We start from the raw sequence: 14,071 nt of genomic DNA on the forward strand, positions 1-14,071 counted from the left end.
GTTTTTTTCAGAAAAGATTGTTTGATTAGTAGGTATTTATAACACAAGAAAGCTTAAATGTGTCACCAAGAATTACAGCAAATAGATCTTCAGTATATGTTGGTCTGTAGAAATGAATTTGTCCTCTCACATTGTCCCAGTTCTCTATCAGAGGCTGGATTTAGAAATTGGTGTACTTTCATGTCTAAAGTATCACAACAATCAGAAGGGTAGATCTGTTGTATCTAAGGACTGACATCTATTTGAGTGTTGAGTGTGAAATGACCAGAATAACTCAAAGTGTACAGTTCCAGCAGAGAATTCATGCTTTTCTGACAGCCAAGGATAGGCTATCTTCAAGTCAGACACACTGGCAAGGAGGCAGTTTTCGAGGCTTGCAGTGTCTTGTCGCAGTTGTTCCAGGTGGGTGGGTCTAAAAAAGGAGCCTCAGTGGTGTTGATCTCTCCTTCAGGAAAGAAGTTTGTGGCCATAGAAAGAAAATTCTATGTCTGCTGCTTTGGGAAAGGTTCTTTAGTACTGTTCCACGCTGCTAATGTGCTATAAATATAGTTGCTTCTGAGTCAGCAGCCACAGTGTGTACTGTTGCCACAGCACATGGTCAGTGATGTCAAGCAGACTCCAAAAAAGGGTGATGCTAATGAGAACCTCCTAGAGCTCTAGCTATATGCTCAGTAAAGGAGCTGTTACAAACACATTGTTGTTTTCTTTGAAATAATATTACATGCATTTGGGGTGTGGGTTAATGGGCTGAATGTGTCTGTCCAGATCTCTGTTTCAGAAGACAAATGTTTAGCATTGATTGCTGCAGCTACTAATTTGTTAATATTTTAATTGTTCAAGGAACCTCATGGGTGGCTGGTGGATCTGGTAAACAGGGTAGGTAAATGTAAACCGAGCAGAATTGTTATTTGTCACTTGAATTTGTTGGGCTTCAGAGATAATTTCTTCTTCCTCCCTCCCCCCTGACTTGTTTTTCCACTCTTCACTTCTGTGACAACCACAAAAAAAATAGTTTAAGATTTTAATCCTGCCTACATGTAGGGAAGGGGCCTTGCTAAATAAATCTTGCTGAGTTGCTGCCTTCTCCCTTGAGCACCTTTACCCTAACACGATAGCTATGACTAGAGGAAGCAAGAGTTCAGCTTAGGCTGCAGTGCTGTTTCCCAGTCAAACGTGCTAGGCCAGTCAGCTGTTGCTGTATGTGGTCTAGCTTTCTTCCCTATATCCATTCTTGCATAAGACAGAGTTTCTAGCTTGATGTTTAAACTGCTATCAGATATAATTGCATTCCCCACTGTGCCCCTGAAATTCCATGAAAATATAAAGCTTATGTTGAATGTGATGTTCCACAGTAAAGGATACTTGTTGGCATCCCAGGAATTCTGAATGGAGTATTTTCTATAATAGCTTATGTAAAAGATAAAATACTGTAGTTCACTATCATAACACTTATTATTTTATTTCAGTTTGCAGAGTTGGGTGGATTTTCAGCAATTCAGTCCAAACTCAATTCAGAAGATATTGAACTTGGGGTAAGTTCATCTTCTGTCACGAGACTTCTCCCTTTCCATTACACTCTTCATGTAGAACCAGTAGCGTCCCTTTTGGCAGTGCTCTTACCTTCACTTTGGTACCAGAGCAACATTCCTACAGAGCCCTGGAGAAGTGCTGTCAGACTGGAGGTCAAATGAGGTTGTGCATAAGAATCCTGACTGAAGAGCTTTTGAGACATCACAGAAAAGAGGAAGGGTTAGTGTACCTTTCTGACTAACATTCAGCTTTCCGGTTAGACGTCAATCAGTCTAGCTTCACTGTAAATTCACAAGTATGTCCCTGGTTTTCTGTTTACTTCAGCTATAGCTGCCTTCAGCTGCAAGTGAATTGACTTCTGTAATTTATTGTAGAAATCATTGTTTAAGGAAAAAAAATCCTGAGGAAGACAGACACTGTCTAATACTAAGCAACTTTGAGAGCTGTGTCTAAAAACTGACTGGTTCAACAGTTCTAAACTATTTTTTGATGACAAAGCCTGACTTGTTTAGTTTTAGCTTTCTAACCTATATTCAGGAGACTTCACAGTCTTTCGAACTTTGAAGAACAAGGAGGATTAAGGGAAAACCATGACATTTAGGATCTTGTCCCTCAGTATAAAATAAGTCTGCTTTCAGTTAAATGCTATTTGGAGAGAATTCAACTTCTTTTCTTGAGGTATTGATATTTGCTACTTTAAAGAGATAGGTTCATATATGGACATGACAGTGTTACCTGTTAAGGTAGCAACAGAAGAATAAGGAAACTCGATTTAAATCCTGATACTGCAATAGAAACTTTGACTGTGTTTAATGACTAATAACTGCTTGCTTAGGAAGGAAGCCTGGTTCAGCATCACCTAATTTAGGCCTTTGATTCCAGTGGTGCACACAGTTTCGCAATTCTTGATCCAGTGTGAGAAGCCGCCAATTTTGATATTATTTATTGGCAAACAAATGTCTTAATATGTTTAATTTCTTGATGACGATATCACTTGAAAATCATAGAATAGTTTGGGTATATAATCCCAAATATAGCTTGGGTAGTATAGGTATATAGTTTGGTTATAAAGTGAATAAGAATAAAATCATGCATTGAAGAGATCTTGACATATATAGGACACATTTACAAAAGCTTTCTCCCACTTAATGCTTTGGGGAATAAATTTGCCATATGGCTTTAACCTTAAGCCTTGCATTCACACTTCTCATTTCTGCAGAGAGCAACCAAAATGTGATGTGTCCCTTTCTGTCTGTTTACATCTGTGACTGAAACAGGACTAGACAGAGAAGGCTGAACAGAATAGTGAGAGGACCAAGATTAGTGAAAACTGGGAAGGAATTTTTTATTTCAGGGAAAAATATATAACATGTAGTGTATGCTGTAGACTAAATCTCTTTCCTGAACCATGTGTTGTTGTAAAGGAGTTGCACAACAAAATCAATTTGTGGCAAATGACTGGAAATTATCGTATGAGATAAATAATACTTTTTCACCTTTATTTGCCTTTTAAGGTATAGATCACTAGCTCTGAAAAGATCTCCTATATGTGCACCTAAATATTTGCTGTATTTCTTTCAGGCAATCTCTGCATTAGTTCAACCATTTGGAGTTTGTGCGGAGTATCTTAACTCTTCTGTAGTACAGGTAAAATACCTTTGGTACCAGTTCTTTTCAGCAAATAGTAAAGCCTTGAAACATGATTGTAGTAGTTTGCTCAAATTTAGATGGAGCACTCCGTGTTAAAGTAGGTCTTGGGCGGTATGGTATCAGAAGGGTAACTACATGATAACCTGTTCTTTTTATCATAGGAATTTGAAAAACTAGACGACTGAAAATTAGTTTACAACTGTGTTGGTGTGAAACCAGTGACTAATTCAAAAAGCCTTCAAAACTCATTTTGCATAAAGTACAAGAATCATTTTGCACATCCTGAGGGTGATGGAGAGGGGGCTCAGACAATGTTCAGATTCATTTTCGAAGCACAGTGATCTGTAGTCACTTACCTACATCTGCAACAGTGAGAAGCTTTGGCACTGCCATTAGTAAGCTTCATCAGTGTAAAACGTGTGCAAAAAGAATCTAGCTTTATGGATGGATTTCGTTTTAAATTTAACTTTCTGGCTGAGGTCAAGCACATGGGTATGAGAGCTTACACTGGAAAAAATTGTGGTACAGGAAAAAAAATTCACCATGATTTATTTCTACATGCAAATATACCCCAGGCTTCACACCTACACTCACTAACAAGAACTATTGATATAATAAGTGACTGAAAGTCTTTATTGGAAGAGAAGGTAGTTTAGAAGCCACTGGGAGTCAGAGAGGCATATGCATCTAACAACTGATGCATTTTGAAAGATCTGTTTCTTTCTTTCTTTTTTTTAAACCTGTATTATGGTGGTCTGAAATTGCTTCTTATTCTACTTGCTTCTTTTTCTGGATGTACCTAGCAGGATAGTTTTATGTATGTTGTAGGTATCGCTTTATGTCTAAGATAATTGTGAGCTTTCAGCTACGTATTTCACTTTGCTGCAGCCAGATTTTCTGACTAATGTAATGGATTTCAGGAAACATAAAATGATTGTCATGCCTTTTCTCACGTTCTTTAGCCCATGCTGGATCCAATCATTCATAAAATGATTAAATATGTACAGAATGTAGAAGAGAAGGACTTGAAAGACAAGGTAATGTTTTATATATTAAATATTTAGGAAGAACTTACTGTGTGTCTTGGAAATGCTGGCAACAGCGACTAGAACAATAGCTTTATTTTCACTGGCAAAAACACAGCCTGTTCTGAATTCTGACTGAATGACACAGAACAAAATCCATTTACCCAATTCCATTCAATATCCTTTTCAGTAGATATCTGATGTCATGACCCTTTTTAAAATATTTTGCTGCTGTTGCTATCAAATATGGTTTTGTTTGTCCCCTTCTGAAGTGTATGGAATGCTCACTTCTCTAACTGACTTGAAGATGCTTACTATCTTGCAGTCCGTTAAATTCTTATAACTTGTGTGCATACAACTGTTGCATTAGCTGTTTGCTTCTGAGAATTCGGTAATTGTTGATAAAATGTCCATGTAACTTGTGACTACTTCCTGTATTACCCTGAATTTGGCATTCAGTTCTATTAATTTTTGAGTGTTGACTTTTTACTTAGATTTAAATTGTTAATTGTAAACTGGAAAGTATGCATAGGTTGTGTAGCTCTCAGAGGAGCAATTTAGTGTACTAAATCTGTAGCAAGAGAGTCCACTTTAACCAAAGGTTTTGTTGTCATAGAATTTCTAGTGTACAAGTAATACTTTCAGATGTACATGGTACTGCATTTCATAGATTAAACAACCTGTATTGGGTCACTAAACCTACTCTTTGTGAATCATTGAAGTCTGAAACAGAATAGCAAAAATAGCAATGCTTCTATTTTGTCTTTTGTTTTGTTTTGGTTTTTTTTGTTTTAAACAGAGACTAGTCAGTATCCCTGAGCTCTTGTCTGGTATCAAACTGCTGTGTATGCGCTTCCAACCTGATTTGGTAACTGCAGTAGATGACTTACGGCTGGACATTCTGTTGCGCATGTTAAAATCTCCTCACTTCAGTGCAAAAATGAATTCCCTCAAAGAAGTAGGTTTGCTTTTTGTGTGTGTGTGTACGTGTGTATGTGTGTAGGTGGGATGGGTTGTTAGTAAGTCATTGAAACCACAACCTTAAAAAAGAGATGGTGCAATATTTCCTGACAAATTATGTTGCCTTAGCAAAAGCTTAGTTCGTAATAAATACCAAAACAAGTTAATATGACAGGAGTTGTTTATAATATTAGTAGCCACTGCAAGGACCGTGGCCTCCCAATTAGAAAACAACTAGACAAGGTTTGAACCTTTTCTAAGAACTGCAATTTCAGATTGATTTATAAGCAATGGTCTGTGTTTATTCATTGAATATTCATTCTGAGATAACCCTGATAATTCAGAGCATCCTGTGGGATATCCCTTTTCTCTCCTCCTCTCATTGAGAGAAAAGAGGAAAAAAAACCCAAACGGGACTTAATCCTAGACTGGTGTCTCAGTCCAGTTATATCAGATCATTACACTATGTAATTGTATTTTTTTATCATGGTTGTACGTGGACACTGTAGTAGCACCTAGGAGCTGGATTTTATGGACCAGGGCTCTTTGTGCTAGAATCTTATATCTAAGTAGAAGAAGAAAACTGTTTATTTTTCATGGGAGTTGTGGTTTAAGTATAGAGTTGTTCATTCATCTCTTCCTTCCAGAACTTGTACAATTTAAGTGTAAAAAAAAAAAAAAAAAGGGCATTTTTTTTTTTTAGTATGCAGACATTGTAAGGTGTTTGAATCCCTCTTCTGTGCTTTTTGCTTCTTTATTTACGGGAAAATTGAGATGTTAAACCTCATCGCTGTTTGGTTCTTAATCATAAATGCCATGTATCCTTGGTGAAGTTACGAAAGCACAGCTTTTGAAGGCTTTAGCAGAAATGCGCTTTCTCCCCAGAGTGAGGAGCCTGTATCAGTTCTGTATGGGATAAAAAAATAGGACACTGATTTGAGTGTAACAAGCAGAAGCCTGAGATAACCTACTTCTGGTATATCTGTAGAAATATACCTGGCAACACAGGCCAGCTTTTCTGTGTCACACTGGGAATAAGAATCTAGTGCATCAGAGACTGATGACAAGGAGGTGTTTCTGGTTAGGAAATTGCCTTTTAAAAGCTTATTAAAAAACAAAAACAAACAAACAAAAACAAAACCCAAAACAACCAACCAACTAAACAAGCAAAACCAACCAAACCAAAGAACCCCAAAACCAACTAAACAAACAAACAAACAAAACCTCAAACACCTCGTGTTCAAAATATTTCAGGATTCACACTTAAGCTTTGCAGTAAGCCTCTTGAATAAATTGCATTGTGTGCGTGTATAATGCATGTGGGAATCATTGTTAGAATCTCACATTTTGCAATTTCTAGGTAACGAAATTAATAGAAGACAGCACTGTATCCAAGTCAGTGAAGAACGCAATAGATACAGACAGATTACTAAATTGGCTAGTAGAAAATTCTGTCCTGTCAATTGCTCTAGAAGGTAAGCATTTTCACAAAGACTTTTGGCATGTGCTTTGAATGTCTTAAATTTTAAAATTTCATCTGTCCCTTTCAATACATTTTAATGGAACACTGTTAACAAAGGAGTTCAAGGTTTTTGTCATCTTCAAAATAGAGTAAGGAAAACCCTGCAAATTCTGCTACTATCATCTAGTCCTCTATTTGACATCTGTGCAGATGTCTTCTGCTGTACCTGGGGTTTTTACTCTCAGTTTTTCTTTGTATATTGTTAGCCCCTAGAAAAGAGGTTTGGTTTTTTTTCAAGTAGTAAGGCCCTATGGGTGTGAACTGCTATCAGATGTGTGAAGTAAAACAAATTAAAAATGGAAGGAGCCTTTTCTTTCTCTTTGAACTGATTTGTCTGTAACAGTAAAGAAAGAATTTTCAAATGAAGATAACTTTGTTCTTCTCTCTTCTTTTAAAATAACTTGTTTATTCTTATGCATTTAGTGTATCTAATACTGTTTTAAATATATTAATTTAGTTGCCTTTGTTTCATAGGCAATATAGACCAAGCGCAATACTGTGATCGTATAAAGGGAATTATTGAACTGCTGGGCAGTAAATTATCTTTAGACGAGCTCACTAAAATTTGGAGAATTCAGGTAAGCAACCAAGACTAGGCAGGTGCTTTTAGACTGTCTTACAAAAGCAGATGTTCTAGCGGTGGGATTTTTTGGTTTATAATATAGGCATCTCTTTATTGCAAAGTGGAGGTGTTGAAATTTTAACAGTATAATTAACGCAAAAGCTTTCTTCTACTTCTTCCTTTACCATTTAAAATCAAATGTTCTGGCAATTTCTTGTAACACAGCTGTTAAATCTTATGATGAAGTTCAGTTCTTTGCAACAAGTGTTAAGGGGCTGCAAAAATATTTGACTTGGAATAAGAGGTTGTCAGCCTGAAATAGGTGATAGAGTGTTTGTCTAGACCAAAGACCATGCCTAAGGATATTAATTTTCGTGGCTGAAGGTATAAATTTGAATGCAGCTCACAGTGTGACTCTAAACAGAGTGGGCTCGAACTATATGAATTCCCATTTAACTTCCTGTACATACATATAATTGACTGAGAAGTCATCTTTTCACATTCACTTTATGTATATTCAACTTACCGCTGTGTAGGAAAGGTGGTTTGACTGCTTAATGCAAATGACACATGGAAATGTTGACCAGAAACGTAATCTTCCACTGCAGGAAATGGTTTTCTGCTCTGTCCAAATGTTCAAGTTTTAGACTAAACTCATTGGATGCTGTCGGATCTGCAGTATGTGCGGGCATGGTAGCAAGTCTTCAATGCTTAGTAGAGCTGAAGTATGATTCTAGCTTGCTCGCTTTTGTTCTTTAATAAAATGCAATACTTCCTCCCCCCTTCTGGCTGTTGTTACCATGGTGCTCCCATCAGTGTGGGAGGAGATTTTGTATTGCTCACTTTTGAGTAAAGCCTTAGAGTGTCAGGGATGGAGCACCCCACATGTGAACTTAACCAAGCAATAAAAATGGTGATGTTTGTATTGCTGGCACCACGCCTTACAGTGGTATGTGCCATTGCAGCATCTTGAAGCTGCTGTAATAATGGCAGACTAACTTGTTCTTTCCTGCTTTAGAATTACTTCCAAAGACTTCTCAGCCAGTGAAATGAGGGGCAGAGACAGTTATTCTTGCCATGTGTTTCTAACATGTCAAAAGCTGTTATTCTTTCTCATTAGTATGAATAGTAGGATAATGCTTACGTGAAGACTTTTCTCTGTCTCATCTGGGATAAAGACCTACCTTCATGTGTGTTCCTTCCTCTTTTCAGTCGGGACAATCCTCCACTGTGATTGAAAACATACATACCATTATTGCTGCAGCTGCTGTGAAGTTTAGCTCTGATCAGCTCAATCATTTATTTGTCCTAATCCAAAAGGTAAGTTTTCACATGAATTTACATTCCTTAGGAAGAGAATTGATGAGATATACTTGTGCATACAAAATACGTTTAAAATATAAACAAATACGTTTATATTTTCGATATAAAAATATAAAATTGGCTGTAAAATAACACTTTTAATACTGATTTTTTTTGTTAACCCAAAAGCCTGATCTGCTACTGGTACTGCTAATTGACTTAGATTTTAAGCACATTATATAAGCAGTGTTAAGGTACTTAACAAGTGAGATTTTATTATTATATTTAATCTCTTCTAGTTTATATTTGAAAAAGAGTTGGGCAAATTAGTACTGTAACTCTCAGTAACAAAAATAAGGAAATATGCATGGTGGAAACATACTTGTTTGTGTTTTTATTTTCCTGCACTAAAACAGTTGTAAATTGTATTTTTGTGTACACTTGAGACTTAACAGACCCACAGTGCTCGCTGCTGTAATAGGGAATGTTATTTCTTTGCCACGCAGAGCTGGGAGACAGAGAGTGATAGAGTGCGACAGAAGCTGTTGAGCCTGATAGGGCGCATTGGTCGAGAAGCACGGGTGGAGACAACCACTGGAAAGGCATGTGAATGTGAAATGAAATCTTTCTTTCTTTTTTTTTTTTCCCCTTCTTTATTAAATGTAAGGTTGCTAGTCTCTGTACTTTCTAGGTCCTGACTAATCTTGCACTTCTTCCTCTAGGTTCTGGAGGTACTTTGGGAGCTTGCTCATCTTCCAACATTACCATGTAGTCTTATTCAGCAGGCCTTGGAGGAACATCTGACAATCCTCAGTGATGCCTATGCAGTGAAAGAGGCAATCAAAAGAAGCTACATCATCAAATGCATAGAGGATATTAAGAGGGTTGGTTTATTATTTTATCTTTTCCAAAATGAAATGTTAGGTAGCCTTGATGTTGCCCTTTCTTTCAAGATGAACAAATTGCGTGTCCCATCTGTAAGTTCTTACCTTGGGGAGTCCAGGAGAGGGGTAGGCTTTGTGTGAGCCAGTTGTTTGACGATGAGACTCATAGTAAGTCTCTTGCCTTTGTTTTAAGCAAATTTTCAGCACAAGGAGTGATCAGTTTATGGGAAACTACCAGGATGGGCCCAAGGTTAGAATTTGCAAATGGAACCACTATAAAGGTATGTCAGTATTTTAACTGTCCCTTTCATGTGAAAGCCTAGATTAGTTTTCTTTGAGTTAAGCATGTGTTCTGGCATGGCCATTAAGTCTCAAAATGCAAATTGATATTTAAATCATAGTAGTTTTGTATTTTAATAAAATACTTAAACTCTTTTCATCTAACATAAAGAAGCCATTCCCGCAGCTGCCTGTGCTAAGATGTTTCCTGGCAGCAGCAGAGATGTGCATGGCTTAAAAGACTGCATATACTCTATCCTGTACCGCTCACATAGGAGGTAGTTTTTCTTGAAGCCTGCAGGAATGCCCGTCGTCTTTTTTTCATCTGAAGTATACCTGTAAATAAAGAAAAAGGCTTGTACTTTTCTCACTCATTTATGTCATGGTAAATTAAGTTTTGTCTGTGTTGCAGCATCTGTAGAGGATTTTAGTTGATTAGGAGGTATAGTGTGTTCCTTCTTGATATTGATCCCACTTTTTTTGTGTGTGTGTTTATGAATACAGATTTCAAACTTTGAGTTCTCAATCTCTGTAAAACTTGCAGTTTTTTCTTTCTGATCTTCTCTTGTCCTTTCCTGTTCTTCATTCTTTTTAATTACATTCTGGCAAGGGCCTTAACAGGGGTGGTGCCATGGGGAACACTAAAGGAAAGCTGTCATTGTAGGCTGGAAGGGATTGGGGTAACCATATAGCAGATGTTAAAAAATACATCATTTTCTTATTTCCCTTCATTAGGGGAAATGAAGACATAAACTGTGAGGGAATGTAATATTAAGGCAGCATTCTCAAATACATGAAGGAGTCTTTAGCAGAGAGCTCTCTGTTATGGGCAGGTTACTTTAATCTCTTTTAAGTGTGTAGGTGGTATTGGTTGTTGTCAGTATTTAAACCAGACATCACTTCTCTGAACAAGCAACCTCAGTACTGGTTTGTGTGGTCAAACTTTACAGACAATGAAGCCTCCCAGAAAAGTGATGAGCAGTTCTAACAATGAGGTAGGAGGGTTATTCTTTGTAGGATCTCTTTCAAATGCAGCTTAAAGTATCCTTTGCTTCCTATCAGAGGGCTCCTTGCAGCACCAATCAGAAATTTCTTCTTGTCTCTTAACCCTCAGTAATATTTCAGGTTCGTTCTTCTATTATTCTTGCTTTAGCAGTAAGTAACATCATTTGACTGGGTTTGCCCTTTTATGCCTTAACAGGCCTGCTTCATCTCCCATAATTGAGGAAGGTGGTGGTTATCATCTCTCCCTGGTGCAAATTAGTTCTTTTTGTCTACTTAATTTGCATGTTCTCTAGCAAGGAGGTGGTACTTTGGGCCTAATAAGGATAGCAAAATGGCATATGTGTGTGTCAAAGAACTTCTTGTAGAAAGTGAAGAAGGGCACCTTGAGTGTGTTTGGAAAGGGACCAGGAACAAGTAACTGAAGCCTTCAGAGCAGCGGCATTAATAGATGTCATTAGGCTTCTAGAAGTCTAAGAGGAAAGTTAATCTGTTGTTGAGCATGTAAACATGTGTAATTGTTTTTACCTTTCCTACTGCTAGTCGTCCCAGCACAATAATCCTCAATTTGTGTGGGTGGTGCCAGCATTACGTCAGCTCCATGAAATCACACGCTCATTTATTAAGCAAACTTACCAAAAACAAGACAAGGTAAGTATATATGCTGAGATGATTTTTGAAGCCCTTGTTATGTCTGTGTGGCTCTGCTTCTGTAGAACATGGAAGTTTGAATTTAAAAGTGGGGGGCGGGGGGGAACCCAAACTAAAAAACACTTTGACAAGTACAGTTTAGTGATGTAGCATAAACAAACTGTTCAAGTAGAGATGCTGTGTTGTGTGCTATCCATTTGTGTGTGCGTGTATATATATGTATAAATCTGTTTGCTCTGTCAGGACTAATTTATTTTATTCTCAGCTTTTTGTAGAATAATTAACAGGCATGTTTCTTAAGAAATGAACAATGGCTAATGTTTAGACCAGCTGCTTTGTAATTGACATTGACTCTTGGAAAACAGACTAAAATACCAACGAGTCACATGTGTTATACGGTGGCTGAGTGGAGGTGTGGGACTTTGTTTGCAATCTGCAGCATGTGTATTTCAGCACATGCTGAAAACACTAATGTCAGGGGGCTTTGGATGCTTGGAAGAGATACAGCTTGAGTCTGAGGGGAGAATGTTACTCTTTCCAGTAAGAGACACGTCTGTAGAAGAGCAGACTGCTGTGTGCACGTGCCTGTTTATGTATTTTCTTAAAAACCTCTTTTCTCAATGGTTTGGTTTTGTTTTTGGTTTTTTTTCTTTGCCAAGAGCATTATTCAAGATTTAAAGAAAAACTTTGAAATAGTGAAGTTGGTGACAGGAAGCTTAATATCATGCCACCGTTTGGCTGCATCTGTGGCAGGTCCAGGAGGGCTTGTTGGAGCAACATTAGTGGATGGCCGATACACTTACCGGGAGGTACTGAACCCTGAATTTCTTACTACCTTAGATTTTTGAAAACATGAGGTAGCATATCATTGACCAAGTTGCGTAAGATAGGTGATGTTTCATTTTTCAAATTCACTGATATGTATGTTCTCTCTGGTGAATAATTACGCTGTTTTTTATTTATAGTTCTGACATCTATTAGGGCTTGTTGTAGCCTTGTTATTATAGAGCAAGGGTGGGCAAACATCACGATCTACAAGTTTCTTAGCAAGCTCTTTAACTGGTCAAGAGCTAGATCTCCGCACCCCGGGACCTGCTGTCTCCAAGCTTGTGCAGCTTTCAGCTTCTCCACCAGCTTCAGTTCAACTACTCTTGTAGAGACTATACCTTTGAATTTGGTGTGAAACTCTTGAAACCTGAAACATATTTGCTAGTTAGGACATGGAAGCCACACACACACAGATAGCTTGTAACAGTTTGTTGCTAAGGTTTTGATAATTATTTTTTCCACACCAGTTGTGACTTAGTAACTAGTGTCAAATAATATCAATATCAGGAAAGCAATAACAAATCCAAGGGACTTCAATGTTCCTTTTTAGAAAGGTAATCAAAAAGAAGTAATGTTAAAAATTGTGTAAAAGAAATAAATCTCACTACAGAAACAATTTCTGTTTTCTAGGCTTTGCAAAGTGTGCTGTTATTTGTTAACTGAGTTTGCAAAAAAAATTAAAAAGAATGCTCAGAGTTCTTGTTTCAGAAAGAAAAGTCTTAAGCTTAAGTTTTTGTTTCCTCTTTCTCAGTATTTGGAGGCACATCTGAAATTTTTGGCATTTTTTCTGCAAGAAGCCACCCTTTATTTGGGCTGGAATCGTGCCAGGGAGATCTGGGAATGCCTTGTCACTGGCCAGGATGTTTGTGAGTTAGATCGAGAGGTAAGACAAACTTGAAAAGTTGGTGTCTGTGGTTGCAGAGTAAATCTTAATGCGTCATGAATAGCACATGTATTTGAGACATGTGAAACATAAGTAGCAAACACAAACTAATAACGCATTTATATGCTTTGTGTAAGCTAATGGAGCCACTGGTACATGTTCATTTGTGACTAGGATGCTCTTTTAACGTTAAATTTGACTGAAGGAGGAATGTTGGCCAGGAGATTAGTTGCAGGTTTATGGATGCTGGTTTGAAAAGGGGTACATGCGAGTTTGCGGAGTCATAAAAGAGACATTCATCGTTATTTGAGTGAAAGATGACTATGAAGATGAAGTACCCTCATGCTGCAATACAGCCTGTATAATATGAGGTTACTAGGAGATTAGATTTTGAACCTCTTGCTGTAGATAAAACTTCTGTAAGATGATTTACTGTACTATCTGACATAGTTTGCCAGTGCTGTATAAAACTAAAATATTTGCCATGACAATGGCATAAAAATACATCTGCCTTTCATTCACAGATGTGCTTTGAGTGGTTTACCAAAGGACAGCATGATCTAGAGAGTGATGTACAGCAACAGCTCTTCAAAGAGAAAATTCTTAAACTGGAGTCATACGAAATTACTATGAATGGTAAGAAAATGGCTTTGGTTAACAGATTTGGTTTTGAAATATATACCAGAAATTTGCTTCCTAAGCCTTCCAATTAAATATCCAAACAGTTCTGTAAATCAATATAATAAAGAGGTCTTTTTCTATCGTTTTGAGTTTTAATAGTTGTAGAGGGAAAAGGTCATCTCCTGTATTTGATATCTTCATTTTTTCAAAAAAGCATGGAAACTTAGCCTGCCCTGAATGAAAAGCTTGCATTTTTTTTCATTTTCAGGTTTTAGTTTATTTAAGACTTTCTTTGAAAATGTGAACCTATGTGACCATCGACTAAAGAGGCAAGGAACTCAATTGGTGAGTGTTCTGGTGGATTCGTTCTTG

The 14,071-nt window shown here is 37.3% G+C and overlaps 1 protein-coding gene across 2 annotated transcripts in view; it reads left to right on the plus strand.

Moving 5' to 3' along the window:
* USP24 (ubiquitin specific peptidase 24) overlaps nt 1-14,071 on the plus strand; it is a 66,247-nt gene that overhangs the window by 16,436 nt on the left and 35,740 nt on the right. For both annotated transcript variants that reach the window (XM_072866769.1, XM_072866770.1), the window contains exons 6-20: nt 841-876; nt 1,467-1,532; nt 3,112-3,177; nt 4,143-4,217; nt 5,005-5,163; nt 6,526-6,640; nt 7,162-7,265; nt 8,462-8,569; nt 9,058-9,153; nt 9,274-9,435; nt 11,260-11,367; nt 12,027-12,176; nt 12,947-13,078; nt 13,603-13,714; nt 13,968-14,044. In XM_072866769.1, coding sequence (XP_072722870.1) covers nt 841-876; nt 1,467-1,532; nt 3,112-3,177; nt 4,143-4,217; nt 5,005-5,163; nt 6,526-6,640; nt 7,162-7,265; nt 8,462-8,569; nt 9,058-9,153; nt 9,274-9,435; nt 11,260-11,367; nt 12,027-12,176; nt 12,947-13,078; nt 13,603-13,714; nt 13,968-14,044 — 1,566 coding nt within the window. The remainder of the gene's footprint in view (nt 1-840; nt 877-1,466; nt 1,533-3,111; nt 3,178-4,142; nt 4,218-5,004; nt 5,164-6,525; nt 6,641-7,161; nt 7,266-8,461; nt 8,570-9,057; nt 9,154-9,273; nt 9,436-11,259; nt 11,368-12,026; nt 12,177-12,946; nt 13,079-13,602; nt 13,715-13,967; nt 14,045-14,071) is intronic.

Source organism: Ciconia boyciana, chromosome 7, assembly GCF_034638445.1.
Source record: "Ciconia boyciana chromosome 7, ASM3463844v1, whole genome shotgun sequence".
Taxonomy (NCBI): domain Eukaryota; kingdom Metazoa; phylum Chordata; class Aves; order Ciconiiformes; family Ciconiidae; genus Ciconia; species Ciconia boyciana.